The following is a 27,500-nucleotide window of genomic DNA, read 5'->3' as shown; positions in this document are numbered from 1 at the left end:
TGCCACCTCCCCTCTGCACCCCACTGCCCAGAGCTTAATGCTGGCATCAGGATCTACCCTTCCCCAAGGCCTAGGCTCACTAAGTCTGGATGGTCCTTCAGGGCCTGAAACCCAAAGGCGGCCTAGTCCTTCCCAGGACTGAACTCAGGCCCTGGACTCTGCTACCAGTCCAAGTCTGAGTCCATAGGAGGCAGCAGCTCACCCCAGGTCCCCCAAACTCAAACCCCTCTTCCATACCCATGGTGCAATGCAGCAGGGGGAGGAGAAGGAACTCTAAGGCCTCAAAGCAAACCCACAGGGTGTGGCAAAGAACTGCACAGACTCCTAAATACCCCCCCCCCTTCCCTAGGCTCTCCTCAGAGTCACCTCTGCTTTCAGCCAGGATGTCCACTTGGGGGGGTACTGCTACCAGAAGTAGGAACAGCCCTAGAGCCCTACAACCTTCACCCCACTGTGTCTTCCCTTGAAATAAGCCTGTGACTACAGAAGGGGCACAGAGCCCACAGAAGCCTAGAGCTGAAGGAGCATTTCTAGCCATCATGAGCAGGAAGGAGGGGTAGAGCCCGGTGGGGATGGCATGCCGGGAGTGGGCACTCCCCTTACCTGTTCTTCTTTTTAGATAACCACCCTCCCTCCCTCAGGACCAGCCCGGAAGTCTCTCCAAGAGCCCCAAAGTCCAGGAATCCCCACCAAAGGATTCTGAAACAGCGCCCACAGTCCGGGGCCCCTCTTAACGGTGGGTACGAGTTTAAGGAGCTGCCGGCCTAGAGTGGGGTGGGGACTGACAAATGAGCCAGGGGCACCGGGGAGGGTAGGAGGCCGGGCCTCGGCTCTTCCCCCGTCCCTGCGGCACTGCTGCTGCATCATACCGACTGGGGGGAGGAGAGCCGAGCCGCCCGAGGCCGGCGCCGGTCCGGGACAGACCGACCCCTAGAGAGTGGGCAGAGTGGGACGCGTCCCGGCCCCTCTCCTTCCCCCCCGCCGACAGCCCCAGCCGGCCGGGGAGAGGAGTCCGGGAGGGTGTCTCTATTGTCCCGGGGGCTGGGGCCTGGCTCCCTAACAAAGGCCCCGCGCCCCCTCCCCGGCCGGCCCTGCCCCGCCCAGGGGGGACCCAGACAGGGGGAGAGCTGGGGGCCCCGGCCGGGCCGGGAAGCCGGGGGAAGCCGGGCGTTTCCGCGTCGGCCCGGGGGGAGGGGAAGGGGCGCTGACCCAGACCTGGGGGGAGGGGGCCCAAGCCCCGCCTCGGGCCCCGCCCCCCGCCCCCCGCAGGCCCCTCCCCCGTCCCCGTCTCCGTCCCGTACTCACCCCGCCCGGGGGGCCGCGCCGGGGCCCGGCGGCCTCTCAGGGCCGCGTCCTCCGGCGGCGGCGGCGGCGGCGGCTGCTCCGGAGCCCCATGTCCGTCGGTCCGTCCTCGCCTCTCCCCGGGGCCCAGGGCCCGGGGCCGGGGGGTCGGGCCGCCCCCCCGCCTCGCCGCCTCACCGGGCGGCCATGGCCCCTTCCCCTCCCTTCTCGTCCCGTCGCCGCCTCCTCCTCCTCACCTCACCCCGCCCGCGCGCAGTCCGCGCGCCGTCCGCGCGCCCCTCCCCCCGCCCCCCACTCCAGCCCGCCTCTCCCGGGCGGGGGGTGCGGCGCGAGCCCGGAGCGCGCGCGCGTGCCGCGACCGGAGGATGGATGGATGGAGCGAGCGAGAACGCGAGCGTGCGCGCGCGCGCCCCTCTCCCCCTCCCTCCGCGCGGGCGCGAGGCCAAGCGCGAGCGCGCTCCAACCTCCTCCTCTTCCTCCTCCCGCCCCTCTTCAACACCCCGCCCCCGCCCTCCCTTCCTCTTCCTTCTTTCGCTTTCGCGCGCCCAGCGACTGCTCGCGCCTGCTAGAAGGGCCCGAGCGCGTGCATCTGCCCCGCGGCCGCAGCTCGGCAGCATTTGCTCCAGGGGGCGGGGACCGGGCGGGGAGGAGGGGCGCCACGCCGCCGTCCAAAGTACCGGCGGACGGGGACGGGGGCGGGGAGATGGGCGGGGCCTTCGGCGGGCACCTCGGCCAATCGCCGTCTCGCCTCGGTCCGGCCGGCCCAATAGGATGGTGGTGGGTGGAGCGCCGTTCAAGGTGAGGTGCGCGGTGCGCTGGGGGCGGAGACGTTGTGCCGTCCCGGCCGGCTCCGGGGCGGGGGCAGCGGGTGGCGTCGAAAGAGAGCGCCGGCTCCAGCCGAGCCTGGGACGCCTTCCGGCCCAGGATCCCCCGCCCTTCCCTCGGGGCTCCCGGCTCTTCCCCCACACACACACCTCCTCCCGCCCCCCGGCGCCCCAACGCCGGCATTTACCCCGTAGCGTGCAGCCACTTCTCGGAAGAGGCCGGAGTTGAAGTGGGGCTCTGTTAGCACCTCAAGGCAGAAAATCTATGGAGCCAGAGGGGCTCGTCCCAGCCTCCGATCCCCTGTTTCTGGGCGGGTCTCAGCCCACTGCAGGCCTGCGAGCCAACGAACGCCCGAGATGAGGGTCCTCCGCTGAGGGCGGAGGCCGAGCTCTGTCCTTCTGAGCCGAGCGCCCTCCCCGCCCTCAGCCTAATTTAGATCCCACACCTGCTCGGCTTTCCTGCTTCCGGAACCCACGCTGGACCCCCCACCTCTCGGACAGCCTGCCTGGCCCCGGCCAGACCCTCCGACCCCGCGCTACTCCCCGGGGTAGTACTTCCCCGTGGTCGCGCGCCCTCCGAGTTCCCCTTTGCCTTCTGGAGGAAAAGGCCTTTCCTAGCCGCGACCAGTGCCCAAACTGGCGCTTCCATCTCGGTTATTCTCTGGGTCTGCAGTGTTGGAACGGGGGTCTGACAGCCCCCTCCCCCTAGAAGATAGGATTAAACGAGGAAAGTCCTCAATCATACACTTGGGGACTGTTGTTGACTGTTTGGTCTTCAGCAAACATTGAGGCGATAGTCCTAAGTGGTTAAAAACAGGAGTCAGATTTGAATTTAAATCTGTGGACTTGGCAAATGAATTCGAGCAAATGAACTCCTGTTGCCTCAGTTTCCTCTGTTGTCACCGGGTATAATGATAGTACCTATCTCGTTAGGTTGTTGTGAGGACTGACAGGTCAGTGCATGTGAAGCTCTTAGCTCCGCGTAAGTGCTTTATAAATTGTAGCTGTTATTATTACATGCTGTAAGAATTCTTACAGTGTCCTGTGCTGGGATGCAAAGATGAAATAAGACAGTTGTGCTTTCTCAAGAAGTTCATAATTTGTAGGATAGACAGAAGTGTAAGAAAATAATTGCCAAACACTGATAAAAAACAAGAGGGCGCCTGGGTGGCTCAGTCATTTAAGGGTCTGACTTCTGCTCAGGTCATGATCCCAAGGTTCTGGGATAGAGGATCCCTGTTCAGTGGGGAGTCTGCTGCTCCCTTTCCTTCTGCCACCCCCCACCCCTCACCCCGGCTCCTGTTTGTGTGCTCTCTCTCTCATATAAAATATTTTTAAAAAGAGAAAGAGAATACAGGATGGGGTGCCCAGAAGGACAGATGAAATGATGTAAGAGAGTTGGTCAGTAAAGCCTTATAGTGGGACATGAACTAGGACAAGGCAGACTGGGAAGGCACTAGACATCCCAAACAGCAAGCTTCAGGAGTATGGCTCAGTTTGGGGAATTGGCTGGAACATGGGAATGGATGGATAAACAGCAGGAGGTTAGCGGGTCAGACCATACAGGACTAAAGGTGTGCTGAGTAATATGGGCTTTAACCCTATAGACCATGAGGAGTCCCCAAGGTGAACCGTTTGATCAGACTTGGATTTTATAGATTACTCTGGCATGCTGAGTCGGTAGATTTTTGTTACTGATTGAGGTGTATGGGGTAAAAGACAAAGAATCTCTGAAAACACCTTTAACCAAGATGGGGAACTCTGAGGAAGAGATGTGAGAATATAAAGAGAATGACAAGTTCTGTTTGGTATATGTTGTAGGTACTGTGGGACCAGCTGGTGGAGACTCTCCGAAGATCATTGAACTTGGCCTTCAGGAACCTCCAAAATGTGAATCAGGAATTCTCAGTTCCAGTGATTCTGATCTGTTTTTTAGACTCTGAATATGCCCAGTATATCTGCGCTGAGGAATTTACACATGCCCAGGAAGCCTTCCTGTCTCCTCCCTGTTTACCTAAATTCTTCCTCACTTTCCCACCCATGGCCATCCTCACACCAAACTCCTTTACAAGTGGATTGTTCTATTCATCCGGCCCTTGGCCTGGGCTGCTGTGTGGCGGTGACCTCTTTGGGAACGTGCCCGGTCTCCACAGTTAGCATCAGTCAGTCAATAAACACTAAGGACTGCGCTGGTCTGGGCACTGGGTGAGGCCCTGGGGTTACAGCAGCGAGCCAGAGAGACACACAGACTTTGTCCTAGTGGAGTTTATACCCCAGCAAAGTCTGATGAGTGTGAAGGTATCCGGGCTGCTGAAGAAACAAATGACATGGATATCTTTTAATCAAGGGGTCAGAGAAGACCTCCAACCACCACTGAAGAAATGATTTTTTTTTTTAAGATTTTATTTATTCATGACAGAGAGAGAGGCAGAGACACAGGGAGAGGAAGAAGCAGGTTCCCCACAAGGATCCCAATGTGGAACTCCATCCCGGATCCCGGGATCAGGACCTGGAGCTGATGGCAGATGCTCAACCGCTGAGCCATCCAGGCGTCCCGAAGGAGTGATCTTTTAAGGAGGGCCCTGAATTAACTAGACAGTGAGGTGAAGAGGAACATTAGAGGCAGAGAGAATGGTTGTTTGTATAGGCAGAATGTGTACTGACCCTGAGAGAGAGTGTGGTATGTTTTGAGACATGGATGGCTAGTATAGCTGGAATTGGTGCAGAGACCAGCAGGGGCAACAGGTTCCCCAGGGCCTTGTCAGCTGTACTTAGTAACTCATTCAACAAATGTTTCTTGAGTGTCAAATGTATACCAGGCCATTTTAGGTGCTGGGATTACTGTAGACAAGCAGATAAGGTGTCTTCTACTTGAGGACATAGACAATAAACAAGTAAACAAATACAGAAACAAGATGTAGGGGATGCCTGGGTGGCCCAGTAGTTGAGAGTCTGCCTTTGGCTCAGGGCATGATCCTGGGGTCCTGGGATCGAGTCCTGCATCAGGCTCCCCACAGGCAGCCTGCTTCTCCCTCTGCCTGTGTCTCTGCCTCTCTCTTTGTGTATCTCTCATGAACAAATTAATTAATAAATAAAATCTTAAAAAAAAAAAAAAAAAAAACAAGATGGAGGAGGAGGAGGCCTCACTAGGAAGGGATTATTAGGAAGGCCTGTGTATGAGGTGCCATTTGAGCTGAAGCCTGAAGCATGAGAAAACCAGCTGTGGGTAGAATTGAGAGATTAGCATTCAGGGCAGAAAGAACAAGTACAAAGGCCCTGTGGTAGGCATGTTTGAAGAACAAAAGAGATCACTTGGTTGGATCATTGTGGGTGATTAGGAAGAGCAGGGTGAGAGAAGGTACGAAATGGGAAGCAGGGGCCAGACCTTTTAGAGTCATGTAAGTTGTACAGAAGCGATAAGATTTCTTATCTTTTTAAGTTTTTTTTTGTTTTGTTTATTTAAGTAAGCTCTACACCCAATGTGGGGCTCAAATTCATGACCCCAAGATCCAGAGTCATACACTTTTCAACTGAGCTCACCAGGAGCCCCCAGAGTTCATTTTAAAACATGACTTTGGTTGCTGTGTGCAGAATGGACTGTAAGGGGCAAGAGGGCAAGCAGGAAGGTCAGTTTTAGTAAGTCTTTGCAAAAAAGTTGTAGTGGCCTTGATTCGGATGGGGTTGACAGCATTGGAGAAGGGTAGACAGATTTGGGAGAGATACAGGAAGTAGAATGGACAGGTCCAGGTGAGCAAATAAATATGAAGGTCTAAGAGGGAGAGAAGTGAAAGCTGGTATCCTAGTTTCTAATTTGAATAACTAGAGGGTGACGTTTTGGGCCTTGAGCTGCCTGCAAGAGACCTCAGACAATACACAGAAACCTACACAGGTTTGCAGTTTGGAAGAGTGGTCTCTGTAGATACCACCTTTTGGATTGGTTACCTATAGGTGATAATTGGAGGTTCATAAGATGACCTAAATGCCTAGGATAGAATGAGGAGTCAATGCCAGCAGAATAGACCAAGAAGTCAAGAGATGGACAACTGTCCACTGGATGGAATGATGAACGTGCTGGTGAATTTAGAGTCACCCTAGGGAAGTGGTTAAGTGGGATGTGACGAATTGGGAGACCACGAAGAGTAGTAAGATTTCCAGCAGTTTGGACAAGAACACAAGGGTATGGGGCCTAGGTCTCCAGCCCTTGGCAGTTCCAGGAACCTGGCCAAGGCCTGTGCAGGGAAGGCTATCTTCCTTAACCCCAGAGGGCGAGTCATCTCAGCCCAGCCCGTTTCCCCTAAGAGCCCTGGGTGGAGCTAGGGGAAGTCATTTCTAACCTTGGGTGAGGCGGAGAGCTCAAGGTGGGAGGGTCACCCCAACTCCCAATGATAAGTCCGTACACGACCAGGGTGAACCCCTGACCCTAAGAGTCTATTGCCGTCAGTTTCCCAGGGCAATACACTCTGGGAGAAAATAACATATCTGTTCCCCAAATTCTGAGAGTCCTTAGTGGTTTGACAACCCAAGGTGAATAAACTGAAATGGAAGTGCAATAGCACAAAACAGTATGAAAGTAGGTTGCCTATGGAATCCTCACGAAAATAAAGATGGTTCTAGAGAAGGGGCAAACAAGCTAGCTTCAAGTCTTTCCCTATTGAACCTGTTGGGTAACCCCTGCACCCCACCCTTCATTGAGTCCAGTGACCAGACAGCAGTCAAACCTTTGTTTTTCACTTTATTGTACAAAAAGAGGGAAAACAAAACTTCTACAGTTGGCCTTAAGCTTAGGCAGACACCTCTAAGACACTCCCTCCCACCTCCCATGATACAAATTCAAGTTGTGGTTGTTGTTGAAACCTACAAAAACACTCCTTAAATATTAGAAAAAAAGGGGAGAGAGTGGGGAGGGTCCTCCCACTCCAACCATCCCATCCCAGTGCCAAAATGCACTCAGAGTGACCTCTTACAGCACCAACACCCCCATCCCCACAGCCCTGTTCGTACTGTAAGAATTTTTGATTTTTAAAACACGAAAAAAAGAAGTGCCCCATTCAAAGTTGTCTTTAAATGAAAACACATTCCACTAAAACACAACAGTGTAGGGGCATTCAGACAGGAAAATGGGGTTCTTTGCAGAGGCTCTTGGGGAAGAAATAGAACCTATGAACCCCTGTGTCAGGGTCAGGACAAAGGAAGGGGAGTGGGAGAGGGGAGTGTCCCCCCAGGTTCCCCACCCCCAGCACCACTTCCGAGGCAAAGCAGATTGTTTGCTTTCCTTTGGGGGTGGGACCTACCTTTCCCATCCCACCTCCTGGGTGGAATTCCCATTCTTCCCCCATCCCTTGGCTTTCATTCAGAGGGGGAAGGCGGAAAAGCACAAAGCCCCCACTAAATAGGTCATTAACATGATTGTAAGAAAAAAAAGCCAAAATTTAATAAAAAATAAAAAATTTCAATCCACAGAGATAAGGTGGCTTGGCTTATTAAGGGTCTAGGGATTAGGTTACCAGACATTTGGAGATGGCCAGGAAGGGTTAGGACAGCTGCAAAAGCAGCCTTTGCAGACCCCTTCCCCACCTGGGGGTTTGGAGGGGCGGGGAAGGGAGCAGACCTGAGAAATCAAAGGGAATGGGGTGGGGGTGTGGGGGAGCTGAAGGATACAGGGAAAGGCAGGAGGGGTGTGTGTTAAGAGCTTCCCATCTATCTCCCCAAGCCCAGTTTCTGAGCCTAAGGTGGCCAGGCAACCTCCCAGATGAACTGGGAAGGCCCTTCCCACTAAATAAAAGCTCTTTTAGGTGCACCCAGTCTGTCCCCCTCCCAATGCCCCACTGGAGACCAGCGGTGGCTCAGAGTCATGTAGCCCTGGCAGAGAGAAGCAGATATACAGGAAGCATTAGAGTGGTCAGTACACCGCCCCCCCCCCCCCCACAATTGAATCAGAGATTAGGCAAAGCAGAGAATGTGGAGAAAGGGGCTGCCCCAGCCTGTTCCCACCAGGATCAACATCTCCCTGGCCCTTAGCAACCCATTCACCAGATTCAGACTGAGGTGGGCTCCCCCTTCTCTTACACACGCGCGCGCACACACACATGCACACACGCCTTTGCACACATCCACAGGTGCACCCATGCTATGTACAGGCGACACACGCTCCCGCGCACGCACTTTTCCATTCACATCAAGACCGTTTTTAAAAAGTCCCAAACCTACCCCCTAAACCCTCCCTCTCCCAGAAATGACAACAGAGACGGCAGCCGAGATCGGTAGGAAACGTCTCGTTGACAGCTCAGAGCTTAAAAAAAAAAATATATACACATATATAAAAAACACTTCTGCCCCCTCCCCCCCATGAGTGGGTCCAGGCAGCTCCTTCCTGCAGAGGGCAGGGGAGAGGGCTATGGGGCGGCGCCTGTTCTCTCTGAGGCTCCTGCCCTCCTCTCCCCCCACGTGTTCCCTGCCTCCAGTTCCAATGCAGGGGTCCAGTCGGCAAGCCCCTCCAGGACAGGAAGGGTCTTCCCCAAGCTTCCACCCTCCCATGGGTCGGGCTGCAGGTGTGGAGGGCCTCACTGAACTCTTTGGGACCCCCCACCCCACTCCCAGGTCCATTGTCCATGACGGAACCCCAAGTGCAGAAGAGGGGTGGGCCGGGCCGGTCCAGTGGTGGCTCAGTCTGATGGTTGCACTCCCTGGAGGGCCCCCCAGGGCTGATGTCTCTGAGGCTGCAGAGTCCTGGCCTGGGCTCCTCCAGCCCCTCCCCCACCGAATTAAAAAAAAAAAGAAAAAGAAAAAGAAAGAAAGTGGGGGAGGCCAGGGGCAGGGGACAGAACATGGGGGAGAAACAAAGGTGGTCAGTTGGGGAGGGGAGCCCTGGGTGGGATGAGTCTCAGTTGGAGTCAGAGTCCGAGGAGTCCCCCGAGGAGGAGGAGCTAGAGCTGCTGCCCTCAGACTCATTGTCCTCATCCTCATCGTCGTCCTCATCATCGTCCTCATCCTCATCATCCTCCTCGTTCTGGGGGGGGCAAGGAATGCGGTCACCAGGTGGCAGTCCTGGTAAGGGCCACCCTGCCCTCCCACCACACCCTGCTGCCTGACCTCATCTCCGTCCTCACTCTCGTCCTCGCTGCTGGACTCGGAGGAGTCCCCACCATCCTCAGAGGAATCCCCGTTCTCATCATCCTCCTCCTCTTCGTCCTCATCCTCATCCTCCTCATCCTCTTCATCATCCTCCTCAGACTCCTGGGAGGGGCAGAGGCATGTCAGTGGTCTGTGCCACACTCCTCCAGGCACCGAGGACCCCCCCCTCCATCTTGGAGGAGCTCCTTACCGACTTGGACTGCAAGGCAGTCCTGCTGGATTTGGGGTTTGGGCCTCGAAGCTTGGTCATGCTCTTACGTTTCTGCAGGGAAGGGGAACACAGACGAAGGGAGAAGCCAGGAGTTCCAGACAGTGGACCCCCAAACCCCCCCTTTCCCCAGCACCACCCTGCTCCCACACTCACATTGGAGATGTACTCTTTATACGCTGCACGGTCCTGAGGAGACAAACTCTGGGAGACAGAGAAGGAGGTAAAGGTTGGAACGCCACCCAAACTACTGCTGATGGGAGTGTGTTGACCAAAAGCCAGGCAGTGGGTTAAGCATTTACATACCATTACCCCATTCTACTCCTGCCACTCTCCCCATACCTTGGGTCTCTGCAGAGTGCCCCCCAGGATCTGCGAAGACAGTCCAGGACTAATGCCTAAGAAGCCCTGAATTCTTTTCTAAGCTACCCTGTATTAGGACTGTGGTTTTCATGTCCCTCCTACTGTTCTACAGTCAAGGGGAGGCTCCAGAGTTAGGGCCTTCCTCAGCAGAGAAGCCCCCTACAATGACTATCATAGCTTGGTATCATCACTCCCACCCAACAAGCCTAGAGCCACTGATAAAGGAGTCTGTGGCTCCCCAAAACCTCTAGACACTTAAACCCTGCTATCTCCCAGGGTCCCTGGCTAACTTGCCTGGATAGCTGGGGGCGAAAGAGGTGGCTCTCCCCACGTTATAAACCTGACTGCTCAACCAAGGCGCCCAAGAAGAGCTCGGAGGCTTGAGGCCAAACCAGAGTCTGGGAGACGCCCTCTGGTCCCAGCTGGAGGTAGGACAAGGCAATCTGGCTTGGATTACTCTATTTACTAGCTGTGTAACCTTGGGTAAATTACTTAATCTCTCTGAACCTTAGTTTCTTTTCTTTGATATTGATCATAGGACTGCTAGGACAATGAATGGAATCGTGGAGGCAGGCCAGCCAGATGCTGCCTCCTCCTTCCAAGGGTCCCCAGCCCTCTCACCTTTTTTTTCTTAAGATTTTATTTGTTTATTCATGAGAGACTGAAAGAGGCAGAGACCTAGGCAGAGGGAGAAGCAGACTCCCTGAGGGGAGCCCAATGCAGGACTTGATCCCAGGACCCCAGGATCACACCCGGAGCCAAAGGCAGATGCCCAACCACTGAGCCACCCAGGTACCCCCACCCCAGCCCTCTCACCTTGACCCAGAGGTCCAGATGTACTTTGTACTGCTTCTGCTGCTCCTCTGCCAATTTTTTGTAGTGCTCTTTCTGGCTCTGGGAGATGCGCTGCCAGCGGCTGCCAATCTCCACCATGCGCTCTTTCAGCGGCAGGTGGTTCAGCTCCCCATTGGACAGCAGCTCCTGGGAGAACTTCTGGTAACCGTTCCTAGGTGGTAGAGTGGCACAGGGAGGGTTAGGACGCCTACCCTACAGCCATCCAGCCATGACCCTTCCTGCGGCCAAGGTGGGTTCTAGCCCCCTTAGACTCACATGGGAGGCTTCTTGGGTTCTCCTTGAAACTTCATCTTCTTGGATGAGTTTGCAGCAGTTGGGGGTGCCCGCATCTCACTCAGCTCTCTCTGTGGGGACACTCAAAGGAGTCACGCTCACTCCACCCCTCACCCAAAATTATTTCTACCATCTGCCCCACGCCATCAGTTGCCTTAGAAACTGAGGCCGAGGGATTCCTGGGTGGCGCAGCGGTTTGGCGCCTGCCTTTGGCCCAGGGCGTGATCCTGGAGACCCGGGATCGAATCCCACATCAGGCTCCCAGTGCATGGAGCCTGCTTCTCCCTCTGCCTGTGTCTCTGCCTCTCTCTCTCTCTCTCTCTGTGACTATCATAAATAAAAAAAGTTAAAAAAAAATTTAAAAAAAAAAAAAAAAAAAAAAAAAAAAGAAACTGAGGCCGAGCGGAGGAGCTACGTCCTAACAGGTCACACCTGGGCCAGGCGCCCCTGCTTGGAAGTGCTGTCACAACTACACTCACATGACTGGTCTCACAGCCCCCATGTACTGATTGATGTGTGACTGAGGCTCAGAGAAGGAAGCTGGCAGATTTGCTCAGGGTCACACAACCAAGGCTGGGACTCCCAGCTCCACAGCCCACCCACTGAGGACAGCTGCCAGCCCAAAAGGGTGCTCTGACCCCCAGCTCCCTAGGGGCCACCATGCTGACCAGCAGAGCCCTTCTTCCCACCTCGTATCGCTTTTGGTCTTCGGCTGCCTTCTTAATCCACATGAGTTTCTCTTTCTTCTCCATGTTGTTCCAGGTCATCTCCATGGCTTTCAAGGCCTTCACCCGGTCATTCTGGAGAGAAACAGAGGCATCAGCTATGGGAGGGGTCACCTGGGGCTGGAACCGGCCCGCGAGGGCAGGCCACTGAACAACCCCTTTCGGGCTCCCTGCCACCTTGAAGCGGGCCAGGTAGTCCCCGATGACGCTCTGCTGCCAGATCTCCTCGGCTCTCTTGGGTGACTCGGGCAGCTTGCCCCGGTCCTCGCGGTCCCCGCCTGGCTTCCTCTCCGACTGGGCCTTCAGCGCCGCCTCCCGGGCCTTGTACTTGGCCTGCGGAGGGCCGGCAGGGCGTCATCCTTCCGGCCGCCCCCAGGGGGCGCGCGTCCCCCGTCCACAGTGGAGGCACCCCCCCCTCTCCCGGCAGGGCGGGGCCGGCAGAGGCTTGGGCCGGCGCAGATGTCCCCCCCTGGGGCTCGGCCTGGGGCTCAGCCCGCCAACCGGCTCTGCTCCCCGGGATGCTGCGGAGCTGCGGGCCCCCTCGGCACCTGAGCCCAGGCACAGGGAGGGCTAAGGGAGGGCTAAAGCGCAGGCCGTGGCTGAGGAAGTGTGGCCCGCCCCTGGGGGAGAAGCCCCCGAAGCCTGACCTTCTTCTTTTCGGACAAGTCGTTCCACATGCGGGCCAGAAGACGGGTCAGCTCGCTCTCCGAGAGCTCGGGCCGCTCCTCCTGCAGCTGCCGCCGCTTCTCTTCAGAGAAGATGAACATGGCCGACACCGGCCGCTTGGGCTTCTCTGAACCGCCCTGTCGGTGGACAGAGGTCGGGTCCGTGGGGGTGTGGACAGGGAGCCCCATGTTCCCCCACCACCGCCCGTTGTGCCCCCTGCCCACCTTGCCCCCTTCCTGCGAGGGCTTCTTGGAGGCGGGGCTGGTGGCTTGCTTCTTGTTGATGCTTAACATCTTCTCCTCCCCCAGGACCCGCTGCTGTTCCTCCTCTGGCAAGCTCTGGTCCAGAGACAAGACGTGGCATGGGGCTGCGCACCTGGGAGCCAGCTCCTCCCAGGTAGTCCAGAGGGCCCTGCTTAATCCCAGGGCCTCTGCCCAATGCCCCACCTACGAGAACACTCACCTCTAGGAAACGGAGAAGCTCCACCTCATAATCTTTCTTTTTCTAGGAAAGAAGGGGAGTCCGGGTCAGTGTGGGCACATACCTGCTCGTTCCCAAGGGACAAGAGCCTTCTACAAAATGTTCGGAGCCTGGACAGGGCCTAATCTCCTTCTATAGACACTAGACAGGCAGCCTGGGGGCCATCTGGCTTGATCAGCCCAGATGCTAAACCTAGCAGACTAGACGAAGTTTGTAGCAGGTGTTTGAGACACGTTTGACCACTGACTGACCCCTAGTTGGGGTCAGATACTCCCAAGGCCCCAAGGGTCTCCAGACGTCCTCTTTAGCACAACCTACCTGGTCACACTTCTTGTGGTAGGCATCCTTCTCCTTCTGGGAGAGCAGTTTCCACTGCTGGCTGCATAGCACCATGCGCTCAGTGCTGGGCACGTCCTTCATGTTGGCCATCAGCTCTGCGCAGTACAGCGAGTAGCTGTTCCTATCAGAAACAGCAGGAAAGGAAGAGCAACCCCCTTGAGTGACCAGGGCAGTCCAGGGCACCTGGCTTCAACTTCAGAACCTGGCCGAGATCCTTGGATGGCCCAGCTCCCTAGAAGCCCTCGTGCCCACTCACCCACCCACCCCAGGGCAGTGCTCACGGAGGTGGCTTGGTGGGTCGCCCATCAAACTTGTCCTTGAGCTGGCGTTCGGCCTTGGTGAGGGTGGACTTGGTGATGCCCTCCTCACTGATGTTCAGCTCGGGGTGCTTCTGGATATAGTCACGCATAATCTCCTGCAGAGTGAGGTGGGGGGATGGAGGGCAACGGGGTGTGGGGTTAGCGGGGGCTGGGGAGGGGGGAGAGCCGCTGGGGAGGGGAGGCAGGGAGCAAAGCTGGGGGGTGGCCGTGTGTCTGCTATGTCACACGAGACGTGGTGCCCTGCCCTGCCCTAGCCTGAGATCTCTTGGGGGGGTGGGTGGGGAAGGTAGGGGCAGAGGTGAGGGGCCCAGAAGGCCCCTCCCTCAATGAAGGGACAGGGAATGACTGCCTCCCGCAGAGTGCGGAGGCCACAGAGTCAGAGGGCAGAGGCTCTTGAAGAGCCGGATGGGGAGGAGCGCAGCGGAAGCCTAACCTCGTACTCCTTCCGCTGCTCCAGGGCCTTATGAATCCATTTCAGCCTCTTTTTGTCCGAGAGCTGAGACCACTGCTTCCCCAGGGAGTCCTTCACCTCCTTCGTAGTGGCCTGCAAACCAAAAGCCGTCAGACACACACAGGCAGCCAGGGGCAGGGGGAGGGGAGAAGGGGGAAGGGGGCACAGAGGCCCCCACCCCCTCAGGCCACAGGAGGTCACAGGAGTGTCCCCCACAGGCCAGGAGGGGAAAGTAGAGAGGCGGGAATCCCGCCTAGGTGCAAGGGGACAGGCTCACACACGCACGCACGCACACACTCGCACGCCAGCTGGCCCAGGCCCTGTCCATGCAGCCCACCCCTGGGGAGGGGCCTCCTCTCCTGCTCCCCTGCACCGTGCCCGGCCGACCTGGCGCGGCTCCCCCCTTGCCACCACCGTGCGCCCTCCATCCCTACCCCCTGGCCGGACACTCACATCTGGCCGCACTTTGAGATACACCTTCTTCTCGTGGGTGTACCACAGCTGCTGGGGGGTTTTGGGCTTCTCAGGGATGTCCGACTTCTTGGCATTCTGGATTAGGTCAGGGTGATCCTCCCTAGCCAGGGCATGGGGAGCAACAGTCAGCGGGTACAGGGGGATCCTGCCAGGGAGACCCCCAGCTAGCTGCCCCACCCACCAAGGCTCCTAGGCCTATCAACTGGGGCCTAGTGGGACAGTGGCTACCTGCCTGTCCCTGCCCTTGAGTGTGACCCACTAGGGTCTACACATGACCCATCCATCTTCCATGCCTCACAGATGGCAAGCTCGAGGCTCTGGTTGGTATCACCCTAACCTGCCACACCCAGTGCCCTGTGGCCCTCCTCTGGGCTCCACTGCCTTACCTGAACCGGGCCAGGTTTCGCTCGAACTCCTGTTTCTCTCTCTGGAAGTCCTGAATATATTTCATCTGGGGGAGGAGGGGATGGGGTCATCCACGACCCAAAGCCTGAGCTACAAAAGCCACTGAGTCCTCCTTGCTAGCTATTTTGCCTCCCAGTGGTGATGTGGATAGAAGGTGGCGTGAGCTGGCAGGAGATGGTGGCCTGCCTTCCAGTGGGCTGTGGGGGGGGGGGGGGGGCGCTCAACCGTAGCCCCAACTGCTAGCTTAGAGCCACACAGTGGGAGCTACAGGGGCCTCCCAGAATACATCCTATGTCCTATTCCCTCCTGTCAAGAGAGGGAGAGTCCCAGGAGTGGGACCCAGCATTACCCAGTCACAGTGAGTAGTGACACAGCTGGGACTCCCCCTGACCTTACCTCCCCACCTTTCCCCAACACCGCAAAACTCTCCTCAATGCATTAGGAGGAGGTGTAGGCCTTGCCCCTATTATTCCCTCCTCTCAGGTCTGTGGCAGCTACTGTTGGTCTGTTGCCTCAAAGATGGTTCACAGGGCCGGGGGCAGGCTGAGTCTTGCTTTCAAGTAAGGCCCAAGGGTAGACTGTGTTGAAGGCACCCAGAGTGAATTCTTGCAACGTGAATGACATTCTCATAGATCTCTCAACTTGAATTTTCTTCCCGATCTGCTGAGTGGTCCCCCTGGAACCCTGACTATCCTTCATATGCCCTCCCCATCCCAAACCCCTTCCCATCACCTTCTTCCCTGCCTCTGATCCCTTCTCCAAGCTCCTGGCTGGCAGGCTCCTCGAGCTCCCCTTCCCCCACCCGACTGGTTCTCCTCTGCCTTGGCTTCTCTTCCTTCTCCTCCACCTCTTTCTATAGGGCTGGCCTCCCTTCCCGCCATCACCCGCCTACTTCCATTTTGTTCCTGCCTCTCCATTCCTCTCTTCTTTTCTTCCTTCCTTCATCTACCTCCTGTCCTCACTACTGCTCAACGTCCAGCTCTCCTTTCTCCCTTTTTCCCCCGGTTCACAAGAGTCAGCTGTGGAAGCATCCAGAGGCTCATGGCAACTGAGTCCAACCCCTGCCTTTCACAAGAGGCACCAGGCACAGGAGGAACCAGCTTCACCTTCCCCTGTGGTTCTTGTAGAAAATGGGGAGCAGAGCCCAGCCTACTCTGCCCTAATCTCAGCCCTCCTCACACAGAACAGCGGCTTTCAGAATAAGGCACAAGCAGACTGGGCTTATCCTCTGCACCTCAGATAAAGACCATGTCCAGAGAAATGAGGTAACTTACCAAAGGTCACACACAGAACAATTCAGTGGTAGTCAGGAGCAGAACCCCAAGTCTCGTGTCCCCCAGGCCAGCACTCTGTCCACTCTACCACATAGTTTCTTAACTCTCCCAGGTCCTCAGACCCTCTGCCTCTCCCTCCCTCTCCATGAGAGTCTGGGTGTTGTGTGTACAGTCAGCTCTGCAACATCCCCATCAGAGGGGCCAAAGAAAACTCTTAATTCCTACTCCTGCTTGGCCTGGACAGCAAGTGTAGACAGCTGGTTTCACCCAGCCAAGCTGGCTTCTTTTTGGATACAGAACCAAGGGCACGGGAGTCTGCAGCCAGAGTGCACAAACCAGGAAGACAGAGGGCTATGTATGGTGTGGCAGCCGGTGCCACGTCCTGAGACCTGGCCACATAAGGCTTTGTCTCTTCTTCCAGTAAATGTGCGTTCTTGTCTCTCCCACTGCCCCTCACCGACATCTCTCCCTGGCTCCACCTCACAGTCCAGCACCCTGGCTGTCCATCTCTCTCCTCTCCCCATCTCACTTGGGGCCCTGCTGCAGGCTCCTCCACTGCTTTGCTGCCCTCTGTGAGGGTCCACTTGACAGCACGAGGCCACAAGGGACAAGGTACAAATCCTTGGCTGAACGTGGAGGAAGGAAGCCCACTTAATATGTGTGGACATGGCGGTGAGAAGAGCACCCAAGTGCTGTTCTGCTGTTGCTAGTTGTGTGACCCAGGACGCGAGTCCCTCCTGGGCCCCAGTTCCTTGCCCACACAACCGGAATAACCCCTTCTCTGGGGGTTCCCTTTATGAGGATACTGCACGCACCAAGTGAGACCACAGTGAAAACTGTCCAAGGATGAGCTGCTGTGCCAGCCTAACAGTGAGAATGCGACCATAGAGGTAAAGCTGGATGAGGCAACACTGGACTGTCTGTGGGGGGAAAGGGCTGGTCCGAGCATCTGCTTCAGTCCGGGTCACACCTTCGACCATGCCTGCACTTGATAGTGTATGGGAGTGGGAGGAGGGGACCGAGTGTGGCTGCCCAGGACCCTGCACTCTGCTCTGCTTACCCAACCCCATCCCTGATGTCCCTCTATGCCTGAGCTGACCTACACTGCACCAGCTGCTCCCTGCCCTTCCCGTCCTCCCTACTTTGCCCCCCTCCCCCCACCTTCTTCTTCTCCGGCAGCTCCTTGTATTTCTTGGACAGAATCTTGGTCAGGTCCAGGTTGCTCATCTCAGGGTGGAGTTTCGCATACTTGGCTCGCTTCTCCATGAAGAAGCGGAAATAAGGGGTCAGGGGCTTCTTTGGGAAGTCCGGGTGTTTCTGGAAGGAGGGTCAAGGACACGGTGAAGGTCAGACAGTATCTGTTCTTTGGACCATTCCTCTCTTACACATCATACTCCTCCTCCTGGAAACTCACCTTGAGTTTTTTGCCTTTGTAAGGATTTTTAACATGTTCCTGAGCATCAAGGATCAATTCTGTCAATGTTCGGAACTTCCTCACCTGGAGAAGAAAGGAGGTGAGTGCAAGAGGAAGTTCAGGAGAGGAAAACACCACCCTAGAGCCTACCCCCTTTCCCAACAGGTCTCCTCTACTTTCCACTACACTGAATTTATCAGACAAGGAGGGGCAGGAGCCAACAGCCACAACTCAGCCCCTGACACCCAGACAACACCTGGGCACTGGCCCACTCCTATGGCACAGGACCAGACAGTCCGTACACACCAAAGGACGACAACAAGGTGACCACCTGACCTCGATGTGTTGTCCATGCCAGCACCTCATTCAATCCCCAGAACAGCTCAGGCGAGAGAAGATCCCAGATGTAAGTATTCAAGGCCACACAGCTAGGAAGCGGCAGAACTGAGAGCTCTAGGCCAGTGCTATCAACCGTGCCACCTCCCCAATGCACAAGGGCGACCACATAAGCACCTCGCCTGGTCTCTTTCCTTCCTGTTTATTGACTTCTGTTTCCTCTCCCCCACCAGGAAGGTTGAGGCAGGGGTTCACGTAGACGCGTCAGGAAGGGGGCAGCAGAAGGGGGAGGGGATCAGTTACCTCATTAGAAATCTCCACCCATTTGAGCTTGCACATGTCTCCAGAAAAGTCTTTAAATGCTACTTTTTCCCAATCCATATGTGACTCGGTTGTTTTGAACTTGGAGCTGTCATTGGATGGAAGGTTGTTCTTCATGCATTCCAGCAAAGTCAGCATGTCTTCCTGGGACCAGCGGTCTGGGGAGGGGCAAGAAAGGCACATCATGCCCAGCTCATGCTTCCCCCCCATCTGTTCCCCAGTCCTTAAGTGCTCAATCCTTCTTTCCCTGGGCATCCCAAATCCCTGGGGATCTCTGATGTGAAGGCAAAGACAAGACATGACCTAGTCACAAGAGAAAACTGTGACCATGTGGATTGGAGCGGGTATTCCAGACCAGAGAGCATCATACCTAGAAAGCCAGACTTGAAATCAAGTCTGGTTTACTTCAAAACTATGGTCATTTCTAACATGCCAGGTTGCCACAGACTACTATTTATTGCAGGGAAGAGAAAGAAATGAAGCTACAGTGATTTGGGACCTGGTGGGAAAACAGCTAACTTACTAGGAGAGGGGAGGGAAGCAGGGAGGCAGACCAAGTTGAAATGTGTTGCCAAGTTTAAGTTCTAGGTGGATACCATGGATGTGCAAGGGCTGAGGATGGAGTGTGGGCAGTAAGGAGAACCCATGCAGACATTTCTCTCTGGCACAGCTGGAAACTAACACTGGAGACATGGGCAATTTTGGGCAAGTAAGAAAAATGGAATGGAAATGGAAGAACCATACAGGGCAGCTGAGAGGCAAGACAAGCAGACGAGCAAAGGTTCTCAGGGCCCTGGCTCCAGGGAGAACCCCCAGAATTCTGAGTTGTCTTCTGGGTCCAACTCCCCATGGAGGCAAAAAAAAGGGGGAGGGGGGGTCTGAACCAGCTATTTCCAGCCACTGAACTAGCCTCAGCAGGCCTCTCTGGAGGGTGGCTACCCTGGAAGGTAAGTTAGGAGAACAACCAGGACTAGGAGTCAAAAGGGCTCTTCATTTGCATTTGCATCTGGTAACCAGGGTCAAGGTTGCCACAGGGTGGGTCACATGGACCAATAATCCTCAGTCCTCTCAGCGTCCCAGTCAGGGCCAGATGCTCAGCTTCATCCAACCCCCTGCCCCCATCGGCACAGGATCTCTCCTGGATGGGGTAGGATCTAGTTATGGACCTCCTATGGCTTGGAGCCTCAAACCACCAAAATATCCTGTCTCCACCTGCCTCACCCAAAACCTTGTCCTCTGAATAACAATAAAACACCTGAAAAGCCTTGCCAATCCCTCCCTTCTCCCCCTCCCCCCCCATTGCTCATCCTTCCTCCCATTCCAGGACTCTGGGTGAGGAAAGGACAAACTCTGGCCAGATGGGAATCCCAGAATGAAGGCTCCCATAAGACTCTCTCTCTAAGTGGGAGAATGAAGTGTGGAAAATATAGTTTATAGCCTCAAGGCCAAATAACTTGGGTTTAGCCAAACTTGACTCATAAAACTGAAGATACCCCCCTCACCTCGATTCAGAGAACAGGGACTGTCTAACCCCTTTCGAAGGAGAGGGGGTCCCGCAAACAACCATGTGGGAAAAGAGGACGTAAGTTAAAGTGCTCCTACCTTGGCCTTTGGGGGCGGCCATTTCCAGGTCTGTGGGGCAGTCAGCTTCTCCGTTCATTCTTTAGCCGTCCAGCCTCCTCCTTGGGTCGTGCTGGCCGGGCAACCCGCGGTCAAAACCACCTCACCCTTTAGAAGAGACACCAGTCCCCACTCAGGCGGGATGCGAGGTGAGGGACTTTCTATTCCTCCCTCCCCCAAGGGGGAGGGGGGCACAAGTCCGCACTTTAACGGAGACCCTGCCAAGACCCTAGTAGACCTAAAGGGTCTGTGGGTGTGGGAGTGCGCCCCCCCGCGCCCCTGCAGCCCGGCTCCACCGCGTGCGCCCTCCCCTGCCCACGCGAGAGACTGCTCCCAGCTCCCGCGTGCAGCGAGCGCCCGCCCTCCGCCCTCCTTCCCCCACCCGGGCCAAAAAAAAAAAAAAAAAAAAATCTCCTCCTCCTCTGTGCGCCCGCCCCGGGGAGGCCCCAGGCTGGAGGGCGGGGGAGGAGGAAGGGCGGGTAAAGGGCGCGCGCGGCCGCGGAAGCGGGCGCGCGCCGCAGTCTCCTCCTCCCGCCTCCCCCCGGCCGGTTCCCCCCGCCTCCGCAACCCGGCGGGGACCCGGACGCAGCGCAGCCGCCACCGGCCCCGGAGCGTAGCGGCCGCACCGCCCCCGGGGACCGGATCCGGATTCCCGCCGCCCCCCCTCTCGGGCTCCCGACGCCGTCCCCGCCCGCCTGGGCGGGTGAGCAGCCGGAGAGAAGCGGCCTAGCCTGCCCCCCGCCCCCGAGCCACCCACCCGGGCCGGAGGCGCCGCCACCGCCCAGCCACCCCGACGCGCACGGAGGAGCCCGCCGCAGAGGCGCGACCACGGCGGGAACCGCCGCCTCCTCCCCCGAGCTTGCGGCCCAGCCCCGCCGGCGCCCCCGCCCCGGCCTCCGGGGAGCTGAGCCAAGGAGAGGGCGGGAGGACGGCGGCCGGGAGGCGGGGGCGCAGCGCTCACCGGCCCCGCCGCCCCCTCCGGCGGCCGGCGAGAACTGCGCCTGCCGGCTCGGAGAAGCGCGGGCTCCTGTGCCCGCGGCCGGGGCTCGGCTCGGGCCTCGCTTCCTGCCCTCCCCTCCCCCGGCTCTCGGCGTCCTCTCCAATACCCTGATCCTCTTTCGTCCAGTCCCCTGCCTGGAGGGCGGCCCGGGTCTCCCCCGGCGTCTACGGCACCCGCGGTTCGCTCCCCGCCGCCCGGCCCCGACCCCGGCGCGCGTCCTCAGCCGCCTCGGTTACCCGGCGCAGCGCGGCCTCCGGGCTTCCCGCTCCGGCGGCTCCCTCCCCGGCTCTGAGCGGCGGCGCCCTCCCCCGCTCGGCCGGGCACAGCCGCAGCTCCCTCCCGCGGCGGCAGCGGCTCCTCCTCCGGGCGCGGCGGCGGCGGCGCTGGGGCGGCGGCTGCTGCTGTGGCGGCGGCGGCGGCTGTGGCTGCTGCTGCCTGCTGCTCCTCGCGGCGAAAAGCACAAAGCACAGCGCCCTCCGCCTGCAGGCAGCCCGCCCGCCGCCCGCCCGCCGGCCCCGGCCTCAGCTCGCACACCCCCCGCCGCCGCCGCAGCCTCCGCCGCCGGAGCGGGGAGGAGGAGGGAGAAGGGAGGAGGAGGAGCGGGAGGGGGGGCGGGAGAAGCGGGGCAGCGAGCGCGTCCTTCCCCGTAGAGCGCACACCGACCCCCGGGGAGCGAGCGCCAGCCCGCCCGCCTCGCCGGCTCCGCTCCCTCCCACAGCCTGCCCGGGCGGGCTCCGCGGGGGGCAGCTGGGAGGAGGGGCGGGAGCTGGGGGGACCCGGGCGGCCGAGGCGGAGGGAAGGAAGGAGGGGAGGGGGGTGGTGGTAGTGGTGGTGGTGGTGGTGGTGGCGGCGGTGGCGGCGGCGGCGGCGGCGGCGGCGGCTGCTGCTGCTGCCGGGGAGGGGGGGCCGGGGCAGGGAGACACGCAGCCGCCCGGATGGCGGCGGGGCTCGGAGCCGAGGCGGGCGGGCGGGCGCCGAGAGCGACCTCGCCAGACCCGCGGGGGAACTAGCAGGCTCGGCCGGCGCGGGAGGGAGGGCGCGAGGCGCGGCCGCCAGAGACGGTGCCCGGAGGGCCCCCCGGCGGCCGGGGAGGCTGAGGGGGTGCCCGCAGCCCTGCTTCGGAGCTCTCCCCCAAGTCCTCCCAGCTAAGATTCGGGTTTCCACGGCAGTCCTCACCCGCTCCCTTCTCCCGCCTCCTGGAGCGGGCGCTCCGCGCCCACCCTCATCCCCGGAGCGTGGCCACCGGCTTGGGGCGCACGCACGCCCATCCCGGCGCCAGGCTTCGGCGCCTACCTCGCGGTCCCCTTGCTTCCGAACAGCACACACACGAAACTTAAAAAAAAAAAAAAAAAAAAAACCCGTACAAAATGCCCTGCCTGCAAATTAAAAAAAAAAAAAAAAGAAGTCCCCTTTGCTCCTTTACACCCCGGAAACGGCGAGGGGGCGATGGGGTCCGGCGGAGGAGCTGCTCTGGGAGCCGGTTCAATCCAGCCCGGCATGGCTCCCCAGGCCTGCCCGGGCGCATGGAGATCGGCGCCGCCGCCACTCGCAGCAACCCCTCTCCCCCGAAATCCGCGGAGCCCGGGCTCACTTACCGAGCGTGTGAATGGGAGCGCGGGCCAGGGGCGCCTAGGGGTGCGGCGGGCCGAAGAGCGGAGCCGCAGCTCCGCCGCAGCCGACGCCGGGGCAGCGAGTCGCCAGACAAAGCCCGAGATGGCGAAGCGGAGCGACGGCTAATGGCGAGCCCCACGCGCCGCGCTCCGCCCGCCCCGCTCCGCCCGCCCGCCCGCCCGCCTCGGCGCAGCGCAGCGCCGCTCCGAGCGCTCGCCCGTCAGAGCCGCCTCGGCGCCGCCGCCTCCCGGGCCACCCCGGCCTCGCCTGGCCCCTCCGCCTCCTCCGGGCCACTCAGCCTCACCCCCTTCCCTCCCACCGCGATGGGGGCTGCACGAAAATAAAAAAAGAAAAAGAAAAAAATGCTTTTCTTTCTTTTTTTTGGTGGGGGGGCAGGGCGGGCGTGTTGAGACTTTTGGGGTTTTTTTGCCCCCAGCTCGCACTCACCTGCGGAGCCGCCGGGAGGGCTGGGGGTGGGGGCGCGCGGGGCTGGAGCCGGCGAGCGCGGGTTGAAAGCTAGCCAAGCTCTGCAGCGCCCGACCCGGGCGTATACGCCGCCGCCAGTCCCCGCAGAGAAATCGTCCTCCTACCCCCGCCTCCATCGCTCTGCGTTTCTCTTCCAATCAGCCGGTCGCTTGGCGGCTCCTCCATTCTCCGGCCAAGCCCGCTGCCTAGAGCGAGCTCCACTCCTCCATCTGCTAGCCCGGTTCCTGGCTCCCCTGCCGGGGCCGGCGAAGCGACGTAGGGCCGGAGGGGGATTTGCGAGGGAACCTGCCTGCTTCCCGCTCCCATTGCTCCCTCCCCGCTGCCTCCTGCCTCCTGCTTCTCTCCTGCGTCTTTCCAACTCTCCCCTGTCGCCACTGGTGTGTGTCTGAGTGTGTGCGCGGCTTTTTTTTTTTTTTTTTTTTTTTTTATTGCTCTTTGCTTTTGCAACCCTGAAGCCAAAGCGAGGGGGTGGGGGATAAAGGGGGGGGGGGTTTACAAAAAAAAAAAAGTAAGAAGCTCTTAGATTTGCAACACATTGAAAAACCGGGGGAGCACCCCGCCTCGCCGGATCTCGGCTCCCCGCGAGGGCCTTCCGGGTTTTAGAGCGAGCCTCTCGTTGTTCTCAACGCCCCTCACCTCCTCCGGGTTTAGGATCCGAGGTGTCCGATCAAAAAGTTCTCCCCTTGGGCCGTAGCAAGGGGTGTCAGGGTGGGAATTAGGGGGATTTCTCAAGAAGCAGCAGCCTCCCCCCACCCCTCACCCCGGTTTCGGTAGTTGGGCCGGGGTTGGGGCGGAGAGCGTGATCCCGGTGGGTCTGCGCCAGGAGCTTCCGGGGCGAAGCGGGAGCCAGGAGACCGCGCTTCGCGCATCTCCCCCTCGGTCTCTGCCTCCAGTCCCCTGCCAGCTCCCCCTTTAATTTTTTTTTTTTTTTTCCTCTCCTTTAATCTAATTTCTTCCAACTCCACCTTTGTTGTTACCGGCGTCACGCCCGGACCAGCCAATCCCCGCCATGCAATCAGCTTGTCAAAAAGGCTCGGCCAGCCCTGGGAAAGCAGGCCGCGGGCGCTGTGCCCCCTCCTTCCCCCAGCGGCGGCGGGGAGCCGCGAGGGGAGCCTGGCACCCGGGCCCCGCCGCCCGAGCCGCCGCGGGGCAGCCTTCGCCCGGGCCTGCGGCACTCCGCCGTCCTGCGGCTCCGGGGGCGAGAGGCCGGGGCGGGGACCGCCATCCGCCCTCCCGGGGCTGCCGGCTGCGGTCGTCGGTCTCTGCCTCCCCTCTTCCGAGGCAGCAGGGTTGTCAGGACGCAGGGAGCCGGAAGACGAAGAGCGCCCGCTTCCCACAGGCGAGCCTGCGGTCTGGGCCGCCGCTGCCCGCGCAGCGCCATCGCGCCGGGCTCCGGGGCTCCCGGGCTGCCCGCCTCCCGCACCGACTCTGCGGACTGCCCGCACCGCGGCCAGCCGGGGCGCCGGCCCCTCCGGACTCTCCGCTGGCACACAGCCTTCTCCATCCTCACTCAGCGGCCTCCCTGCCGCTGTAATTCCTCTTGTCTCCTGGGAGAAATGAGATTCCTTTCCCAGGACTTCCACAGCCCACATCTGCCACGTCTTACAAACAGGGAGGAAAACCTTGTCAAGATCTGGTGTGACCGGATTTTTGAGTGGGCAGGGCACGTAGGAGAGGCCGGTTGACCTTGTTGCTAATGAAGCTTCAGCTCATGGCCCCTCATTTGCGGGGCCTTGTCGTGCCCTGTTCTTAATTTTATTTCATTGTTGGGTATTATTTTTGTTAAAGACCCACACATACACACATTGTACAGCTCAAGTCTGCACAAATCCAGCTCTGCCCTTGGAGCCTACTCAGAGCATTTTGTGTAGGATCAAACCACCTCACACTGTACTTAGAAAACGGACTGACTTTCGTATGTGTGTTTTAAGATTTTATTTATTCATGAGAGACACAGAGAGAGGCAGAGACATAGGCAGAGGGAGAAGCAGGCTCCCTGTGGGGAGCCCCATGCAGGACTGGATCCCAAGACCCCCAAGATCAGGACATGCGCCAAAGGCTCAACCACTGAGCCACCCAGGTGCCTCCTGACTTTCTTGTTTTGTCTGGGAAAGAGCAAAGGGTTTAGAGTCAGAAGTCACAGCTCCCAGCTTCTCAGCTTCCCCACCCTCTTAAGCAGTGTGTGTTTGATCACATCTCTTAACCTCATCTGCTGATACTGTTTCCTTGTCTATAAAATGAGAATAGCAAACCTGCTTTCTCTGCTTTCTTCCCCAGGGGTTGGAGAGTCACCCGAGATGATGTATATAAACTGTAGGTGGAATGCTCCACAATGTCACTTGCCACAACTGAGAAACTTGGATCCCAAGAAAGGCCCAAGTCTTTTACACACAGATCTAGAATCCAGGTGTCCTGGCTCCTGGCCCTGAGCTTCTTGGCTGGGCCAAGGGGCCTTTCGGTAAAGTGCTCTGGAATAAAACAGGATGAACATGAATCATAAAAATGATTATTATTGATTTTTCATTCCTTGGGCAGCAAAAAAAAAAAAAAAAAAAAAAACCCATCTGGCACTCTTCTCACTTGGAAACCAACTGCCTTGTTTTACATCTATTGTGTCTCTCTGGTGAGGTCAAGAGTCTAGGACTTGGGACATGGGCCAGACTCTGAGGGAATCTGCCCTTGGTCCTTCTTCTTTGCCCCCTCTCCTAATTTACCTTCCCTCCCTTCCAGTTTTCCACCCTGTACCTTGACACAAAGCCTTAGCCTTCCATACCTCCAGCCAGGCTGGTGACAAGGCATAATCCTAGCTACACACTCTCCACTTGGCCCCAGCACTTCTCTGGGTTGCCAGTATCCCAGCAGGAGCTCACATCAAACCCCTAGTGTGCCTGGAATGCGTTAACCAAAGTGTAGTGTTTGAATTCCTTGTGTACGTGAAGTAATTTTATTTATTTATTTATTTAATTTATTTCGTGGTATACAGATGAACATTATTTTCAAACATGTGTCCTTTAATGTGTATTGGAAATGTTCTGCTTTTTATTTTTATTTTTTATTTTATTAGTTTTTAAAGACTTTATTTATTTATTCATGAGAGACAGAGAGAGAGCCAGAGACATAGGCAGAGGCTGAGGCAGAAGCAGGCTCCCCACTGGGACTCCATCCCAGGACCCTGGGATCACAATCTGAGCTAAAGGCAGATGCTCAACCACTGAGCCACCCAGGTGCCCCTAAATGTTCTGTTTTTTAATGTTTATTCAAGATAATGACATAAAGATGTCTTCCTTTTTTTTTTTTCCTGAGCTGCTGTCCCTTATTTTTTCCTAAAAGATTTTATTTATTTATTTGAGAGAGACAGAGAGAGGGCAGGAGGAAGGGGGAGAGGGAGAAGGAGAGGGAGAAGCAGGCTCCCCCCTAAGCAGGGAGCCCTGTTCCAGCCTGGATCCCAGGACCCCACAGGAATCATGACCAGAGCTGAAGGCGGATGCCTAACTGACTGAGCCACCCAAGTACCCCTATTTTTTTCTTTTTTTAATTGATAAAGAAATAAAAATTGATATATTTTTCTTTTTTTAGAAAAGATTTTATTTATTCATGAGAGACAGAGAGAGAGAGAGAGAAGCAGAGACACAGGCAGAGGCAGAAGCAGGCTCCATGCAGGGAGCCCAATGTGGGACTCTATCCCCGGACTCCAGGATCACGCCCTGGGCCTAAGGCAGACGCTAAACCGCTGAGCCACCCAGGGATCCCCATATTTTTCTTTTTTTACAGATAATAAATTGCCCATGTTTTAAGTTTACTGCTTGATTTTTATGTATGTATACATAGTATATATATCATGGAACTACCACCCAGACCAAAGTATGGAATGTTTCTAGCATCTAGCAAGGTTACTCAAAGTCAATATTTCCCTCTAAATGTCACCAATATTCTGAGCCCCATTGCTATAGAGAAAGAAATTTAACCTGTTTCTGGACTGGGAGTTCACATTCATGGAATCTTATGCATGTAACTTCTTTATACCTAATCTCTTGTTTTTAAAAGATTTTATGTATTCATTCATGAGAGGCACAGAGAGAAAGAGGCAGAGACACAGGCAGAGAGAGAAGCAGGCTCCATGCAGGGAGCCCAATGCGGGATTCAATCCCAGGACTCCAGGGACACGCCCAAAGCAAAAGGCAGAAGCTCAACCTCAGAGCCACCCAAGCGTCCTGGAGCCACCCAGGCGTCCCTACACCTGACCTCTTTCACTCAATGTTATGTCTAAGATTAATTTGTGATGCTGCAAGTAGCCATGGTTCCTTCATTTTCATTACTATGTAGTATTCCATTGTGTGAATACATCACAATTATCCTTTCTACTCTTAATGATCATTTGGGTTGTGTCTAGTTTTTTTTTTTAAGATTTTATTTATTTATTCATGAGAGACACAGAAAGAGAGAGGCAGAGACACAGGCAGAGGAGAAGCAGGCTCCATGCAGGGAGCCCAATGTGGGACTTGATCCCAGGTCTCCAGGATCAGGCCCTGGACTGAAGGCAGCGCTAAACCGCTGAGCCCCCTGGCTGCCCTAGTTTTTGACAATTAAGAATAAAGTGGCTTCAAACATTCTTGTACATATCT

At 57.3% G+C, this 27,500-nt stretch overlaps 1 protein-coding gene and 1 long non-coding RNA gene across 10 annotated transcripts; one reads left to right on the top strand and one right to left on the bottom strand.

The window, feature by feature from the left end:
- The first annotated feature begins 598 nt into the window (after nt 1-598).
- Nucleotides 599-8,911, top strand: LOC125755721 (uncharacterized). 2 transcript variants are annotated; one of them, XR_007412863.1, is made up of 2 exons: nt 599-736; nt 3,948-8,911. It is a non-coding gene; the product is annotated as an uncharacterized LOC125755721 (long non-coding RNA). The 2 variants fall into 2 exon arrangements; XR_007412862.1 differs by lacking the exon at nt 599-736 and adding an exon at nt 2,119-2,674.
- On the bottom strand, nt 8,384-23,240 carry UBTF (upstream binding transcription factor). 8 transcript variants are annotated; one of them, XM_025439945.3, is made up of 21 exons: nt 22,840-23,219; nt 19,764-19,889; nt 18,144-18,319; nt 17,505-17,588; nt 17,252-17,407; nt 14,798-14,862; nt 14,391-14,511; nt 13,920-14,030; nt 13,448-13,581; nt 13,146-13,287; nt 12,810-12,851; nt 12,572-12,685; nt 12,329-12,484; nt 11,859-12,014; nt 11,646-11,756; nt 10,939-11,027; nt 10,645-10,834; nt 9,622-9,669; nt 9,448-9,519; nt 9,216-9,359; nt 8,384-9,132 (listed from the first exon to the last, which is right to left on the bottom strand). In XM_025439945.3, the coding sequence occupies exons 2-21, from the start codon at nt 19,819-19,821 to the stop codon at nt 9,007-9,009; spliced, it is 2,295 nt and encodes a 764-aa protein (XP_025295730.1). In that variant the 5' UTR covers nt 19,822-19,889; nt 22,840-23,219; the 3' UTR covers nt 8,384-9,006. The 8 variants fall into 8 exon arrangements, with proteins under 8 accessions (XP_025295730.1, XP_025295727.1, XP_025295728.1 ...); XM_025439942.3 differs by lacking the exon at nt 22,840-23,219 and adding an exon at nt 22,377-22,515; XM_025439943.3 differs by lacking the exon at nt 22,840-23,219 and adding an exon at nt 21,018-21,153.
- Nucleotides 23,241-27,500: the final 4,260 nt, after the last annotated feature.

Source organism: Canis lupus, chromosome 9, assembly GCF_003254725.2.
Source record: "Canis lupus dingo isolate Sandy chromosome 9, ASM325472v2, whole genome shotgun sequence".
Lineage (NCBI taxonomy): Eukaryota > Metazoa > Chordata > Mammalia > Carnivora > Canidae > Canis > Canis lupus.
The sequence above is the reverse complement of the archived record's forward strand: the minus strand, read 5'-3'. Positions and strand labels throughout refer to the sequence as shown.